This window comes from Coregonus lavaretus (assembly GCF_964263955.1).
Source record: "Coregonus lavaretus genome assembly, chromosome: 32".
Classification (NCBI taxonomy): Eukaryota; Metazoa; Chordata; class Actinopteri; order Salmoniformes; family Salmonidae; genus Coregonus; species Coregonus lavaretus.
In genome coordinates, this window is record NC_140019.1 from 28,512,807 (window position 1) to 28,529,432 (window position 16,626).

Here is a 16,626-nt window from a genome sequence, read left to right on the forward strand (position 1 = left end):
TATTTCTGCCGTTATGTTGTAACACTGACTGTTAGGGGGCTGTGCGCGCGTAGCGCCGAGTGAGTGAAATATTCATTTTTAGAAGCGCTGCGCCCAGGCATAAAAATTGGTCTAATTTACTTGACATTTAAGTCTACTTAAGTGAGACTTTGTGCTTGTGTTTATTGGTTATTTACATTGTTTTGTTCACAAGCTAGGTTGTTTTTCACCGTTTGAGTTTCAACTGCTAGGGAAGAGTAGGTAACGTTCCCGCTAGTCAGACTCAATCTCACAGGCACAAACATGAGTACAATCAAATCACGTTACCACGGTTACGTCCCGCAGTTAAAGGGGCAGGTGAACATTTTTGGCTGGTGTGATATTTTGGTTAAAAGACTCCGGTCACAAAAAAATTCTACTAAATACCACATTACTTCTTACTAGTAATACATTTGTTTTAGAAACATTACAAAGAAAGGTCATCTGTTTTTTGCTTTGTTGGTGTAATTTTAGCAAGAAAAAAATATTTGGGCTGGTAAAAAATCTAAGTGGCTGGTAGATTTTTTAATCTACCTGCCACAGTGGCTGGTGGACCAAAAATAAAATGTTAGGCCCTGAATCTACCATAAAGGCATACATTGGTCAGAGAAAGTTAATTAAACACGGTAAGCGTACCAAATTCCAAAACAAATTGCAAGCAAAAACTAGAGCTAAAAATTGGCATTAAAAAGGTGCCAAAGAAGTGGAAAATAAAATATGATACAATGCTTAAGAAAAAACTGCAGGTTTATTCAACATGTATTACAATACAGTCCTAGTGAAATTGTGACCAAGTAGTGGTGGTAATTGGGGGCAGTGTTTGCAGCGTTCTAAAACAATGACTGACAATCTGGGTTTCACATACACTAGGAGAGCGTTATCCTTACTCCCAATGCAATGACTTGACAACAATGCCTGTAGAAGATCCAACACTTCCATTTCACAGTCATTAGGAAAATCTTGCATGTTTAATAAATTGATAAGCAATGCTTAAACACCCACAGTACAAATGAAGAAAGCAGTAACTTCATCGTCTTGGTCCATCTAGGCATTTTCAAAAAGATTCAAATGAGGTGCACAAAAGAGGTCACCTAAATGAAAGAAAATGGAAGTAGAGGACTGTTATTGAAAATTGGGTTGTCAAGCTTTTGCAAAGGAAGAGGGTCGAGCCACTTGTTTCCTGGTATGGTGATTCTCGCTGGTGCGGTATAGGAAATTAAGGATCGTCGAGATGTTTGCGTTGTTAACGCATCGTAACAAATTCCTCGGACGAGGTGGGGTGAATGGCAATAGTCTTGTCAAAGTCTGCTTTGGTTGCGCCCATCTTGATGGCTACTGCGAAGCCTTGCAACATCTCGTCACAGCCAATGCCCTGCATATGAAGGCCAACCACCTTGGGGGGAAAGAGACAGGTTAGATTGAGGCAGCCTAAACATGCTGGCATGAATGGCTTGCTCATTGAGCTGAATATAGAGGGGTCTAGGGTAGTGTTCTTCAATCCTGGGTTGTGTTCATTAGGGCATGCAATGTAGAATTCAAAATGTATCGCAACGGAAAACTAAAATGAGCGTTTCCTATTGGACAAATTTACGTAGTCCCTCCCTGTTTCAGTCTCTTCCGTTTGGTGCCTAATGAACAAAGATTTGTTCAAGCCCAGCTATGAAACACCTACTTCATCAAATCAAGGGCTTGATTAGTTGATCAGGGGCCCGATTCAATCAGATCCGCTTTAGCCGAAATCCGCATAGCTGATGTTTTGACGGTTTCGGAGGTGGAACTGCGCAAGAGCTGTCAAATCCACAATGGCTCCCGGCTTTATACCTAAAGGGGACATTGCAATTGGCTGCACGGAGTCGCATTGAGAGAAATCCCATGCAGCCTTGTTTACAAGGTCGAACACTGGATTGTTAAATGTAATCTCTACCTCGATTAGGTTGATATAAATCCTCATTATTTCGTTCAATGATTTTCAATTTGAGCGTCATTATTTCTATATAGCCTACACTTTCTTGTTCTGAACTTTTAACATGAGTGGGATGGGTGTGGCTTCGTGACAATGATCACAAGAGCAGCTGACAGCTCCAACGTAGTTCCACCTCCAAAACATCAGCTATGCGGGAGTCGTCTATCGCCCGTTAACACTGGATATGATTGAATCTAGGCCTAAGTGTGTTAGTGCTGGGCTTGCCTAGAACAAAAGTCAACACATCATATGGGGTCTCCAGGACCAGGTTTAAGGGGCCTCTCACCTTCTCCTCCTTGCCCACACACACCAGCTTCATGATGCACTGAGTCTTCCTGGTGGTGATGGCGTGATACATGGGGGTGAAGGAGGTCTTGTAAGACTTCACGTTCTCCTTCCCCCTGCTTTTAATCGCCTCCTCTGTAACACAAGGAGACCAAATGTAAGACCATCAGCTTCTCTACTTCTCCCTAAAAAGTTTGCTACTTTTGACCAGTGCCACTCCGACATTGCTCGTCCTAATATATATTTCTTAATTCCATTATTTTACTTTTAGATGTGTGTATTGTTGTGAATTGTTAGATACTACTGCACTGTTGGAGCTAGGAACACAAGCATTTCGCTACACCCGCAATAACATCTGCTAAATATGTATATGTGACAAATACAATTTGATTTGATGTAACAACATGTGCACAATGATGTCTTGATTTAGTGAAATCTTGATTTAGTGCATTATTATAATAGAGTAAACATTAGAATAAGCTGCCTTAATATTTGCAGCCATAGGTGATAATATCTTTCTAGGAGCTGACCCGTCATCAGTATTGTGGAATAATTCTAATGTTAAGGTAAGATTTCAATGGAGAAAGCCGATCCGAGAACAGCGCTGCCTTTCTTTCGATCCTATCAGCATCGACACTATGCCTCAACGATGCACTTAGCGAACATTCTCTCTGCATGGTTTTTGGGAAATGCATTCCATTTGAGATGCAACCAATGGCTGCAGTGCAACGCTAGTTGATGGAGAAAATGTCACACTTTTAGGCTGGTTATTTATTCAACAGACTGACAGAGAAACACGCCAACTCATCCCACTTCAGCTGAGAACATTTACGATAAGGGGAACCACCCACCTGAGGACTTCTTTGCTAAGGGCGCACTCACCTTCCGTGAGGCCCACTGTACCGATGGGTGGGTGGCTGAAAACTACCGTGGGAATGTTGGAGAAGTCGACCTTGGCATCTTCCTTGCCGTCAAACAGTCTGTGTGCCAGCTTTCTGCCCGCTGCAATGGCGACTGCCCACACCAAACAGAACATATGTCACAATCGAGATTTGCAATGCAAAAATGTGTCTGAACTATCAACGGTACACTGTGCGATTACATTTATAGTTATCTTCTTCCTTATCCATTACAGACAATCTATACACATTCAACAGGATTCTTGGGTGAATTGCGAGCTGTATACAGTTGAAGTTATGCCTGTAACTAGACACAAGTCTAGTTCAAATAGGCCACTTTTCTGTCTGCCAGGCCCCTGATGAGTATTAACAGCCTACCAGGAGTAAGGAGGGCCTTCCCGCACACGTCTCCTACAGCGTAGATCCCTTGGCGAGTGGTGTTCTGGAACTCATCTACAACGATGAAGCCTCTCTCATCAATATCCACACCCTGTCGAAGAAGACATCCAACCTTCAGTAAGCCGTACACTGACACATGGTTTGTACTTTATATTGACATTGTTGGACTGTATTATTCACAACACTCATACATGTAGCTCTAGCTGCTTTAAAAACATGACATTACTCTTTTTGCAACATCTATGAGAAGACAGTGAGCAATGCAGGCAATGGAATCGCAGTCTACAGCATTCCAAACTCGTTTCCGAATCCCTTGTCACGTACTGAAATAATATAAACGGTTTTAGCAACATCTCCACATTTTTTCTAGAGACCTTTGTAAGCAGTCAGAGGAGTGATCCTTACCATCTGGCTGAGGTTGAGGCCGGCAGTGTTGGGCTCTCGGCCGATGGCCCACAGCAGACAGTCCACTTCCTGGATGGTGCCGATCTTCTCCTCCTCGTTCTTCTTCTCTGGGTCTTTGGTGACCAGTGTGACCTCCAGCAGGCCATTGCCTGTCTTACTCACCGACTTCACCTGCCAGCAGACACAGACTATCAGCATGTTTCAGGGGATCCGTTTGAGCAAGGCATGGTGCAGAATCACAGATCTTGATGATCACATAATGAGTAGTTATTTGGGATGGAAGGTGATTTGTAGCTATTGATTCTGCGTAGTCCGCCTACAACCTAGTTGATCTCACCAAAATAATAATGACCACTCTGAGAACAGTGGAAGGAGTATGTGCATGTTATGCATACATGTTCATAGACAAAATGTTGGATGCATTTTAATCATAGAAATGTTCATAGACAAAATGTTGGATGCATTATAAATTACAATGTTATTCAAAACAAGAAAAATAGTAGTTATAGACTATCCTCATTAAAGAAATGCTTTTACCTGAGTATTTTTCCACAACTCTATGCCAGAGTTCTGCAATTCTTTGGTGCAATTTGAGCTTATCAAGGTGTCAAAGTTTCGCAACACCTGTAGGTGAAAAGGATTAGACACGCCCTCTTGTGGCTACCTCTTGTACATGCCACACCTCCATACCAATTGAAAACTGTCACTCGTGTTTGTGGGCTGGATATATGGCTCAATGTCTGCCTGGATAGGTTCTTACCCCTGTCTGTCGACATATGATGGATGTTTTGGACCCCAGTGTGGAAAGGATGCCAGCCATTTCCACAGCAATATATCCGGCACCCACTATGACGCTGCGCCTGTTGGGAGGAAGCATTTAAAAGGATGAAACACAAACATACACTGCACACAACACAATCTGTCAAACAGCCAAGCCAAGCCAAGCCAACATCGCTGATGGAAATTATTGTCTTTAACAACATTAACTTACTTAGGAAGGCTTTCAAGTTCAAAAAAGCCATCACTGGTGATGCCAAGACTTGCCCCTGGAATCATACGAAAAGTTAAAGCTTGAATCCTTAATTGAAATGATAACAAAGCATCTCCCCACCCGTTTCGCTAAAAAGCTAAGGGATGGGCCTGGAGAAATGTAAGCACTTTCAAATCATAGACAGAGCTATGGTTGCAAGGGCTGACCATCCATGGTGTCACAATTATAGTTTTAACCATGTTTTGAGGCTAAACAGTGTTTGTTGACATTTACTTTGTTTACAAACATTGGAGTAAAAGAAGCTGACAGGGTACGACAGTTAAACTAAGCTCATTTATAAGTAATATTCTTCAAGAATTGTATGTAGCAACTAAGGATTCTAGTTTTAACCAACCTTATTATTTCATTTGATATTTGAAATGCATGATTTCTTCATGATAAATAAAAATTAAGTTAAAATAATTGTAATAATAAAGAAAAAAGGAATGATCAATGTATACAATTTGAACAGCAACAATGAGAATATATTCAAACGTTTAGGTATAGCAACTTTACATAGTAGACTGCAATACCATAATCGATAGTTCAGTCATAATTTAAAGCTACAATGTGTAACTTTTTGGGGCCGACCAAATTCACATAGAAATGTGAGTTATAGATCTGTAATTCTCATTAAAAGCAAATCTATGAAGCGGTAGATCTTTTCTATGCTTCCTGTTCTTAAGTTTCGTTTTTGCATCTTTTACATTTACGGTTTTGTACACCAGCTTCAAACAGCTGAAAATACAATGTTTTGGGTTATGGAAAACATATTTCACAGCAGTTTAGATGGTACAATGATTGTCTACACTATGCATGCTTGTTTTGTCACATAAACTGACATTTGGCTAACTAATATAATTTTTTAGCAACCAGGAAATGGCAGAGCGATTTCTGCATAGTGCATCTTTAAACTAAACATAACTTTTCAAGCTTAACGAAGCCTTCATTAACTTAACATCATTAACCCTTTCTGAAGCTTAACTAGACACAAATTACATGCTAGATAAAGAATGGCAAAAGGGTTGTCACATTTCACAAAGCACCTATTTAGGTTGTTGTTCATTTAAATGTGCACCACAAGGCATTTCGCTGCACCTTTTATACCTGCTGTAAACTGTGTACGTGACAAATACAATTTAATTGTACTTTTTACCTGGCACATCATTGTCACTCAAGACAGAAGGGAACCCTCCTGTGGCAATGAGGATATGAGGCGCTGTGTACTTCTTTCCATTCACCTCAACAGTGGGGTCAGGGCCGTCAGTGAACCTGGCGTGACCCTGAATCGTTTCAATTTTAGCCTGTGGGAGATGACCAGTTACCATTCCGTTCCAGGGTAGCGCAAACAAGTAAAAAAAAAACATAATTATTTGTCAACACTTTGGTTATTATTGTGTATGTCTATGCATGTCAAAACCTGTCAAAACCTGTTTTATGGCAGAAAGGAAAGGAATTGATTGACCTTTGTGCGTCTTGCAAAATATACATTCCAGTTAGTGAACTGGTTTAGGCTTACCTTGTCAAGATTGTTGCGATAGATGTGATTAAGCCGACTAACATATGCATCTCTTTTGGTCTTGATAGTTCTGCACACAAAATAAAAAAGGACTGATTACAGAACAGACCAGAGGGGGGAATTGGCCCGCAAATACATTTTCCTCTTAATTAATTTTATAAAACACACATTTCTAAATGTGTTGCACTTAATGTCAAAATGTCAGGTTGGTGCGCTCACAGAAAAGTTTGATGGCATAATAATAATTGAAAAACAGCATGTTATGTTGCACTGGACGATGAAATTATATCAGTTTGAACTGGTTGTGGCCACTCCCTTAGTCTACCCTATCACTCAGTCACCTGGGTAACACAATCTGTGTGGTGAGTTGCCAAATACACTGACGCAAAAGGCTAAAGTGGGGCAACAGACTGCTATGTAAACTGAGATCTGGATGTGGAACAAAAGGAGCATAACTTGCAGATGCTTCAAATAACAACCTGTTAACAAAGTCTCTGACTGTTATCTTGAAGGTCAGTTCATGAAAAATCTGCAATGTCTCATCATGAATCTGCCATTTCTTATTAATATAAATGTGTGGTACTTTTTCACACATAAAACAATGAGGAACCAAAGAAAAGGCTTGCCTTGTGCAAGAATATCACACACACACACACACGTCAATGCAAAGAGAAACAAAAAATGGTGTGTGAGGGCTCTAAGTAAGTTGACAAGATGCAGTAATTTAAGGTGTGAGAGGAGAGGCTGATGTCAGAACAAGTCCGTCAACTCTGGCGACCTCAAGTCAGATACTTACTCCCAGCTGAACTTAACGTGTCCGCTGTCAAAACCATAGTCAGAGTGATCGTGGAGATATTCTGCATGAACTGCAGCATTCCACATAACCTGAGACCAAAAACATCAAGGAAACACTTTCATTTCTGGATCACATTCTTCTGGCCTTTTCTATTACCATACAAATACCTATCAAATCATGTGTGTGGGTTTAATAAATGTGTATTTAATATTCCATACACACACACACACACACACACACACACACACACACACAGCACAAACCTTGCTCTACTAACAGTGCCTAGGCTACTTACACATGCCCCACCCCCACCCCCACCCCCAACCAGGGGGCTGACTATAAAACAATACCTTCTTAGGTACACAGCCGACATTGACCTGAAGAAGAAAAGCACAAAAAAGAAGACAAACATGAGCATGACTAAAAAACAAGCGAATCAGTTAACTGCACTGCATCATTAAATATCTAGTCATTGAAATATAATAGCAATGTATGAAAAGGAACCATCCATGCTCCTATGCAAGAAACATTGGTGTGTGTGATTGATGTTGAGACACAAAGCAATGGGGAACCGAAGAATCGTCTTGCATTTTGCAAGAATACTGGTCTCAGCTTTGAAATTACATTGCACAAACTCAGATTGGAGAAGTTCTGGCATGTTGTGTGGGAGAGGAATATTTTATACCTAGATAGTTTGTGTGTATGTATTGATATGTAAGCTACGTGTGCCTTAAAAAAATAATTGTTGATGTAGTTCTGTCCTTGATCTGTTCTTGTCTATTAATGTTCTGTATTATGTCATGTTTCATGTTTTGTGTGGACTCCAGGAAGAGTAGCTGCTGCTTTTGCAACAGCTAATGGATATCCTAATAAAATACCCCCCAAAAATATTTCAGGGATGGGCAACTGGCGGCCGGAGCCCCCCCTTTTGTACTCAGTTGGGGTCTCACAGACCCACATGCCACTGCTGTCCCTCATGATGAGTTACGTTTTTTTGTGGCCCCCACCCCCATCAAAGTTGCCCATCCCTGCTTTATACACTTTAGCTCAAAAGATATGACTATTCATTACAGTTATATAAGGTAGACCAGGCTTTGTGGATGTCAGACATGGTAACTGTAATAGCTTATCCTCCATAGACTGAAATGTTGAGAAGGGGGTGATGAACACCTGTGGCCATCATTCTAGTACTGTTAAACAAAATTATTATGTACCAGTAGAATGCTCGTGCGCTGGATCGGTGCCCACTGCTTTTAACTCTAACAAACCACAACATTATGCACAAAAACATCCCACAAAAAGAGGATGGTCTCGAGGCTTCGCAATGAACCCGTTGTTAACTACACCTAACAACTTTACAGAATATCAGAGACTGAACCGTGGAAATTAGGCCTATGCGATGTCATTTCAGAGTTCTTATTGGAACTATTCATTTAGTACAGTGGCTATAACCAGGATAACTTTTTACTCACACAGGTACCTCCGAGTTTGTGACTCTCGACCACGGCGGCAGTGGCCCCGAGCTCCGCTGCCCTGCGTGCACCGGCTAGACCCCCAGATCCACCTCCAATCACAAGAAAATCGAACCGGGTTGTTGCATCTGAGGCCATACTCCGACGGATAAGTTTGTGTCTGTAGGAGGGTGAACGCAATCGCCGGAGTGAGAAAATAAGAACTTGCATCCGGGTAAACGGTATTATTATTGCCATAACAAGGAAGCCCGCACACCACCGGACGCAGTTGTTTGGGCAAATGGGAGGGTCAATCCCCCGAAGTGAAAGCTAGTGCTTAGTCATTGTGAATTGCAACAATGGTCTGTAAATCCCAGAAACAATTTTAACATAGTCATGGTGATGTACAGTCTATTAGCCTACAATGATATTAGGAGCACTGACAGATAAGATTAATGGCAAATGAATGTCAAAATATAGGCCTACAGTAGACCCTTTTTAATGGAAAGATAATACCCATAATCAACATAACTACTGATGATTATAATATCAGCTGTGTCATCATCCTAAGGGCTGTCTTATATGAATAGCCAAAGCCACCACACAATCAACTTCATTTTCTTTTTGATCATGCACGGGGATGGCTGACAATTTATTTGTCAACTATTCACTGATTCATAGAAAAACACTTCAAGTTGACTTTGAGAAAAGAGACTCACCTAGACAGTGCCACTTTCAAAGTCGTGCTCACAGTGCTTGAAAGCGACTGTCTGCATATTTTGACCCTCTGCATGTTTCACGGTCTGTAGTTCATCTCATATTAACACATTTGGCTGTGTACCCGGTTGTAATGCTTCTTTAACACATTTAATGGAGGTAAACAAAGTATATACAACTTGCTGTTTACAAAATAAAGCTACTTCCTGATCCGTTAGGAAGGACCTTTCAAAATAAAAGCTCGAAACCTCATAGGCTATAGAAAGATATGGACAATTTGTAGCCAAACAAATAGGCTTATTACTCATATGCGTAATGCCTTATTTAATATTCCTAAATTAGCTATAGAATGGCATTTTTGGATGATAGCTCCAGCGATATTTCAGCTGGATAAACGACGAAAATATAGGACATATATGTCAATCACGCTAGGGGTTAAAGCGAGTTGATCACGGCGTGACCAGCCGAGCCAATCAAAATCCCTCTCGACCCTAACGTATTTCCCCCGTAGGCCTTCAGCGCTTTCTTCAACCTGAAACAGTGTTGCCATGTTTGTGATTTTCCTGCCAATGGGGCTACTTTTAAAAATATGTCGTGGATGAAAATGTATTGGTCACGGGTTTTTTGACTATTTCTAATTTGCACCGCGGCTGCCATGGCATTTATCTTTAAACATATATATTTCACTGTGACCTGCTGCTGACTGTCAGGAAGTGAGGCAGGCTGTTGCTGAGTGAGTGAGTGGGTTTGTGTGAGTGAGTGGGTTTGTTTGTTTGTGTGAGTGAGTGGGTTTGTTTGTGTGAGTGAGTGTGTGTGTGTGTGTGTGTGTGTGTGTGTGTGTGTGTGTGTGTGTGTGTGTGTGTGTGTGTGTGTGTGTGTGTGTGTTGAGAGAGCGCTACAGTTATTGGCTGAGTCACCTAGAGGGAGCAGCACGCGCATGGCAGCTTTTTACCAGTTTTAGGTAGGCTATTTAGGTTGTCATTATGGAGACACCTATTTCCAACTCCTTTTCCGTAAAACATATTAATTAAGCTAGAACTGATGCACATAAATAAATAATGGAGACAAAGCACTGGAAAATGACTTTGGGCGCACTAGAGCACATTACATAAATTCGCTCAGAAGTGGTATAAGCACAGCCCTTAGCTGTGGTATATTATCCATATACCATACCCCCTTGTGCCTTATTGCTTAATCATAGCAGTCAAATTAGATAAATCGACATCATTGATGGAAAATTATCTGGCAAGTTTAATAAGGGCAAATTAAATTTTCTCTTGGGACATATTCAAATTCCTTTATTATGTCATGTCATACCTCACAATAATTATTATTTTGAGGAAACCCAAATTCTGCTTCTAACTTCGTTACAAGTTACAACGATATTCCTTCTTAATTGGCGCGATAACGTTATGGAAAAAGTTTTATTGTATAAATATGGCAACTCTTCTCTTGCAAAAAAAAAAGGGTTCGTTTTCAGACCTTTTTGGGCGGGTTTTGTGTGGTCATTGTGCCAGACATTTTAGCTTGGCCTGGCAACCTGAGCTGAAAGAATGTGCAGAAAAATAACGGAGAAACGCAACATCGTAGCTGCTCAAATTGTATTTGCTGTACATTTTACGATTCTTTCAAGCATTTGAAATCCACTCGTCGGCGTATGGAAGTCAGTGCGTCCAAAATGTAGCAGGACATAATGGCACAAAGTCAAAATGTCAACAAAGGTTTGTTCACAAAAAATGGTCACATGCTAATATAGCTAGGCTAACTTAGCATCCTCTGTCAGTTCTAATCTCGTGGAAAACAGCCATGGTATAAGCAATTCAAGATATTATTAAACATTTTCAATTCGATAAAGGGGCAATCTGCAGTTCATACAACAACAACAACAACGCGATATCCCACCAATGTTAGGGTAAACAGAGGGGTGGGGCTGTTTAAATGTAACCACTCTCAAATTCATAGTTGGGGCTTTTTCTCGATTCCTTGATTTTCTACTGGCCTCCTCAAAACGGCTTGGAGAAGGTCAGAGGCAAGGTTCCTTGGACCTTCTCTAATATGGATGATGAGGCGAGGAGATGCCTAGGTAGTGCAGAAAGATGAAGAACGTTTTGAGACTATAGTGTTTGTTTACAATTACATTGTTTATAAACAAAGTAAAACAAGCTTGCATATATGGATTGTGTGTTTCCTGTTATGTGTGATTGATATGTCCAATCACCTAAATGTTGACATGTGGTTGCATGATCCCAAATCATAATAGGCACTAGCCCAATATTAGACCTCAGATTAATTATTTAATTAATTAATAAGACAAGGTCTAAGGGCATTCCATAACGATTGCTTTCGAGATAACTCATGGTCCAATGCCTAGCAGCTGGCAGCGTGTGTCCCATGTCCGAAGCTACATCCATAATCGGTAGACGGTTCTGATTGGAGAATCGCTGTTTGCAACACCAAGCAGTGAACAAGAAACTATTCAATCCAGTTTTTAGATGCAACCCCCCCCTCTCCAAATCAAAGTCTTATATGGTTTGTTCTAGTTTTGTGTGCACACGTTGCCTCTACTTCCTGTCTGGGGCAGCACCTGGCCGTTTTGCGGGACTCATTAGCTAACAACAGACAGGTGAACCATAGATGGGTGTGAACCACCGACAGGTGTGTGCATAACAAAACATTGGCATCCATATTAGATTTGGGGAGGGGTAGCATCTAAAAACGGGATTGAATAGTTTCTTGTTCACTGCTCGGCAATTCAAACGGAGATTCTCCAATCAGAACCGTCTACCGATTATGGCTGTAGCTTCGGACACGGGACACATGCTGCTAGCAGGTACAGTCATTGGGCCATGCGTTATCTCCAACGCAGTCGCTATGGAATGCCCTTCGATCTTGTCTTATAAATTAATTAAATAATTAATCATAGGTCTAATATTGGGCTAAATAGGCACACCTATTTAGAGTACATTCGTTGTTACTAATAATGTATTTTTGGGGAATAAATCAACACTAATGTCTCTTATTCTTTTCTCCACACAGGCAGGAAGCAGACAGCCCAACCTGGAGTAGCAGGTCTGAACAACCTATCAAATGGGAATCCTGCAAATCAAAACGCTCACATTTCAGTTGTGCAGGATGCAAGAAGGCCAGAGGAGTTTGACTTTGAGTGTGTGGTAAATTCAAAATTCAAAAACTCAAAAGTGTGGTTTTGTGAGAAATGTCGCTTTTTGACAACAGATTTTGACGATTACAGCAGCCATATTATGGAGCATGCGGTAATGAGATTTTACTGCTTCTATTGTAACCATGTCTCATACAGCGAGGCCGAATTAAACCACCATGTAGAACAGCACACCAGAGTACACCCTTTCAAGTGTCAGTTCTGTGATTATAGAGCTGTGAAGAAAGACTATGTTGAAATTCATATGAAGCGAATACACAATGCGCCTGCTGAGAAAGTATCCAGTGCAAAAGTCACAAGAAAAAGCAAACCTGTCTCTCTCCCCAGTGCTCTGCCCAGAGATCCCACATCGTCAAGGGTCGCACCTTTGCGCACTAAGAATATCACGACCAGAGTGGATGAAGGAAGACCTATGGATGGGACATTGGATGCAAACATATTGCCCAAAGTAGAGGTGGAGCTGTTGGCACCTTTAAATGAACCAATTCAACACAACAGGCCTTTGACTGTCTCTTTCCCCGAAGTGGGGACCATCCCCCCTGGCTGCCTTGTTGAACTTGTTGAGGTGAAAACAGTCAACGGGACCAAGGAACTAAAGCTGAGACTTGTCACACAACAATCTAATGGGTCTGTAGCGAAAGCCTGTCGGACCACAACCTCACAAAATGCCACTTTGTGTAAATCTTCTACGTCCAACGCCACTCCAACTACAGAAAAGGCAGTGAAAAAGAGAACTTGCACAGCCAACATATCAACCCGACAAATAAATAACCAGAAGCAGAAGGATTTAACAACTTCCCCCTCCACAAATGGTATACAACTGAGAAAACACTCTGAAGAATTGCTGGTGATGGTGAAAGATGAGCCCAAGGAAAATGTAAATCAGCCATTTGACATAGAGGAAGCAAAGGAAGAGAGCTGTGATTCTGCGCAAAAATCTGAAAGCTTCACTTCATTTACACCTGTCTCGAGTGTGTCCATGATGGGAAACGTCAAAGGCACCACCTCACCCTCTGTTTCTAACGAAGAAGTCGCACCTGTTGCACTGTCATCTCTCGTATTGTGCAACTCTAGAAGAAGCAACCCGATCATTCCCTCTCCAACAAACCAACCTAAAGAGGATGAGACATGTCATGTTGCTGACTCAAACACCTCTGGTTGGACTCAATCTCAGAATCCATTAGTAGATGATGTGCCAGGACCCAATGGTTTCCCAGTCATTTCAGCTGTATTTTCTCTAAGTAGCCCCCAACTCTTGGCGGTGGCTCTTCGGACCATAGCTTTGGGTAACAATATGCCCTCTGCAACCATAGAGCAAGGAAATATCAATAATTCTTTGATCCTCACACCTGCTAAGACAACAGCTGTGGGCAAAGTGCATGAACACAAGATAAAGCCAGGAAACACTGACATGGCCCCCGAGGGTTTGTCCTCTGTTCATAAACCTCAAATGACTCCAAAAGCCTGTCACCAGGTGGAGAGTGCTCAACGTTCTAGACACACCCAATCACTAACAAGTAATCCCTTGAGCACCAAGGAAGAAAAGAACAGTGTTACAATAAAGCTTCACAAGAAAACAGTTTTGAATATAAACAAAAGTCCTCCAATTGTGGCCGAAAAAACTGTAAAAACGCGGGACAGTTGGATTGGCCAAATTGATGCTGAAAAAGGGTCAGTCCCCAGACACTGGAAAAGTGCAGCAAACAAGCGGGACATTTCTGGTAGACTCTCATCCTGCCTGAAGCTCTCATTGAAAAGGATACGAGTAGAAGAGGAAAATGAAACACAGCAGTTAAGCAGCCGTCAACACTGCACACCTGAGTTGAACCAACGGAAGAAGAAGAGAAGACGACGAGACATGGTATCTGGGTCAAAGACTTTCGCTCACTCGTTAGATACCACAGGTGACAGGGTTATTATCTGCCCAACTCCACTGAAAGAAGACCAGCTGGTGAAGCAACCAGGCCCAAACCAACCTGTTGTGGTTCTCAACCATCCCAAGCCTCAGGTTCTGAGAGGGAGGGTAGGAATGGAGACGATTCCAGACGTTGGTCCAACATGTCACATAATGAAGATGAAGTTGAGCAAAGTAATGGGACATAAGTATGAGGTGATTGGATGTACCGTTAAGGCCTCTCCTTAGGGTTATGGCAAATTGTGATGGGAAATGATAGATTTATTTTCTAGGGACGATGGGGACAGAACACTAAAACATTGAGTTATCAAGAGTCTGATGCATTGCACCATTAAGGGTTGGCTTGCATTCATTTCCAGGGTCAGTCCCTAGATGGGCTTCAGATTAAAAATGGATAGATATTTCATACAATTTGTTACTTCATAGATGATGAAAGACTGAACCCCATTTAGAGAAATAAGTGGGCATTCAGGCAGGCATTTTTTTGGGGGGATAAATAATTAGCATTTTTGCTGCAGTATCATTGGTAGCACAGATCTGTGTAAATATGAACTGACATTGTAATTTTTTTCTGATGGATGAACAACTGCTTAAATGAAATGAATGCCAATTATTTTGAATGCATTTAGAATAAAACAGTATGTAACCCCCTGGTTACTTTTAGTCCGGACTGCATTGAATTACTGTGTTCAACACTAGGCAACAGTCCGACGCAAGAAAGAATAGAACACACGCGAACTCCGAGCTAGCGACGTTGCTAATTTGTTGTTTTGAGTATTTAAGTTGATAACTCACTCTTCATTAAATAAATAGCTATACAAAAATAGTTTATACAATGATAGCCACGAGGACAGCGAGGAATTATTTTGAATTTCTTTCAACTGTCATCGAAAGACCAGGCGAATCTCTCTGCCGCTGTCTCTGAAAAAAGCAATTGTAGCTAGAGCTGCCACCTGATACCAGTGTTTTTACATCAACATATAAATAGTTGTCCTACTACAGAACTCTGAAAATGTTGTTACCACATAGTGAATAGAATGTTCATGCTAAACCTCTTTCCATTGATCACTGACTTTTTGTATTGTAGCTATTAATTTTAGAAAAAAGTTTGGTTATATTATCCAACCTCATCATTCCTGTTTTATATTTTGCCTTTATTATGGTTGACATGACATGACTTGACATTAACCTTAAAGTTCCTAGTGGAGCAAAGTAACTCGGTGCTTCTCTGTTGAACACTTTTCTGGACTTTTTTAACCATAATTCTTAACCATAAGTTCCTGTCTTCTTTATCCTTTCTTCATAAGTCATCCATGTTTTCTTTGGACTTTTCGTCATGGTTACTGCTGTATATTGCTAGAAGTGTTTGAACCGCTCCCTCAATCATCAGTTTTTCAGTATGTTTTTTATGTAAAATTATCAGAGAAAATATTGAGTTGTTTTAAGTTAGACCATAACCATATATTTATCAAAATATAGCTCTGGTTTAGATGTGGTGCGGATCTTTAAATGTACATGTATTTTGGTTTCCTTTGACATTTTTCTCATCTTTTAAATGGGAGTTATTCGTGTAATAACAATTATATAGGTGTCGTTCTCATGTTGTCAGTGTTTTCTGTCCTCTAATATATTATGTATTATCTTAATGTGCCATTTTGAATAAAGAATTTTTTTCATAAATTCACATTGCTGTATTATTTACATGTACAGTGCCTATAGAAAGTCTATACCCCCTTGAACTTTTTTCACATTTTGTTGCATTATAAAGTGGGATTAAAATGGATTTAATTCTAAACATTTTTTTAAAAAGATGAATGAAAAATATAACACTAATGTACCTTGATTAGATAAGTATTCATCCCCCTGAGTCAATACATGTTAGAAACATCTTTGGCAGTGATTACAGCTGTGAGTCTTTTTGGTTAAGTCTCCTAAGAGCTTTGCACACCTGTATTGTGCAAAATTTGCATTTACTTTTCAAAATTCTTCAAGCTCTGTAGCAATTTTCAAGTCTTGCCATAGATTTTCAAGCAGATTTAAGTCTAAACTAA

General features: G+C 40.7%; 2 protein-coding genes across 5 annotated transcripts; one reads left to right on the top strand and one right to left on the bottom strand.

Moving 5' to 3' along the window:
- Nucleotides 1-747: 747 nt before the first annotated feature.
- Nucleotides 748-9,690, bottom strand: gsr (glutathione reductase). Of its 4 annotated transcripts, none has more exons than XR_014610463.1 (14): nt 9,485-9,656; nt 8,787-8,946; nt 7,665-7,691; nt 7,315-7,403; nt 6,519-6,588; nt 6,156-6,303; nt 4,961-5,015; nt 4,730-4,829; nt 4,507-4,593; nt 3,970-4,140; nt 3,544-3,655; nt 3,118-3,280; nt 2,268-2,401; nt 748-1,411 (listed from the first exon to the last, which is right to left on the bottom strand). XR_014610463.1 is itself a non-coding variant. In XM_084150600.1 (14 exons), exons 1-14 carry the CDS (start codon nt 9,556-9,558, stop codon nt 1,262-1,264), a joined length of 1,509 nt encoding a protein of 502 aa, XP_084006726.1. In that variant the 5' UTR covers nt 9,559-9,690; the 3' UTR covers nt 748-1,261. The 4 variants fall into 4 exon arrangements, 2 of the variants coding, with proteins under 2 accessions (XP_084006726.1, XP_084006725.1); XM_084150600.1 differs by having other exon boundaries at nt 3,149-3,280; nt 9,485-9,690; XR_014610464.1 differs by lacking the exon at nt 9,485-9,656 and having other exon boundaries at nt 8,787-9,042.
- A 1,369-nt stretch (nt 9,691-11,059) lies between these two features.
- znf518b (zinc finger protein 518B) lies at nt 11,060-16,252 on the top strand. Its single transcript, XM_084150140.1, has 2 exons — nt 11,060-11,203; nt 12,519-16,252. Exons 1-2 carry the CDS (start codon nt 11,176-11,178, stop codon nt 14,801-14,803), a joined length of 2,313 nt encoding a protein of 770 aa, XP_084006266.1. The 5' UTR covers nt 11,060-11,175; the 3' UTR covers nt 14,804-16,252.
- The last annotated feature ends 374 nt before the right edge of the window (nt 16,253-16,626 follow it).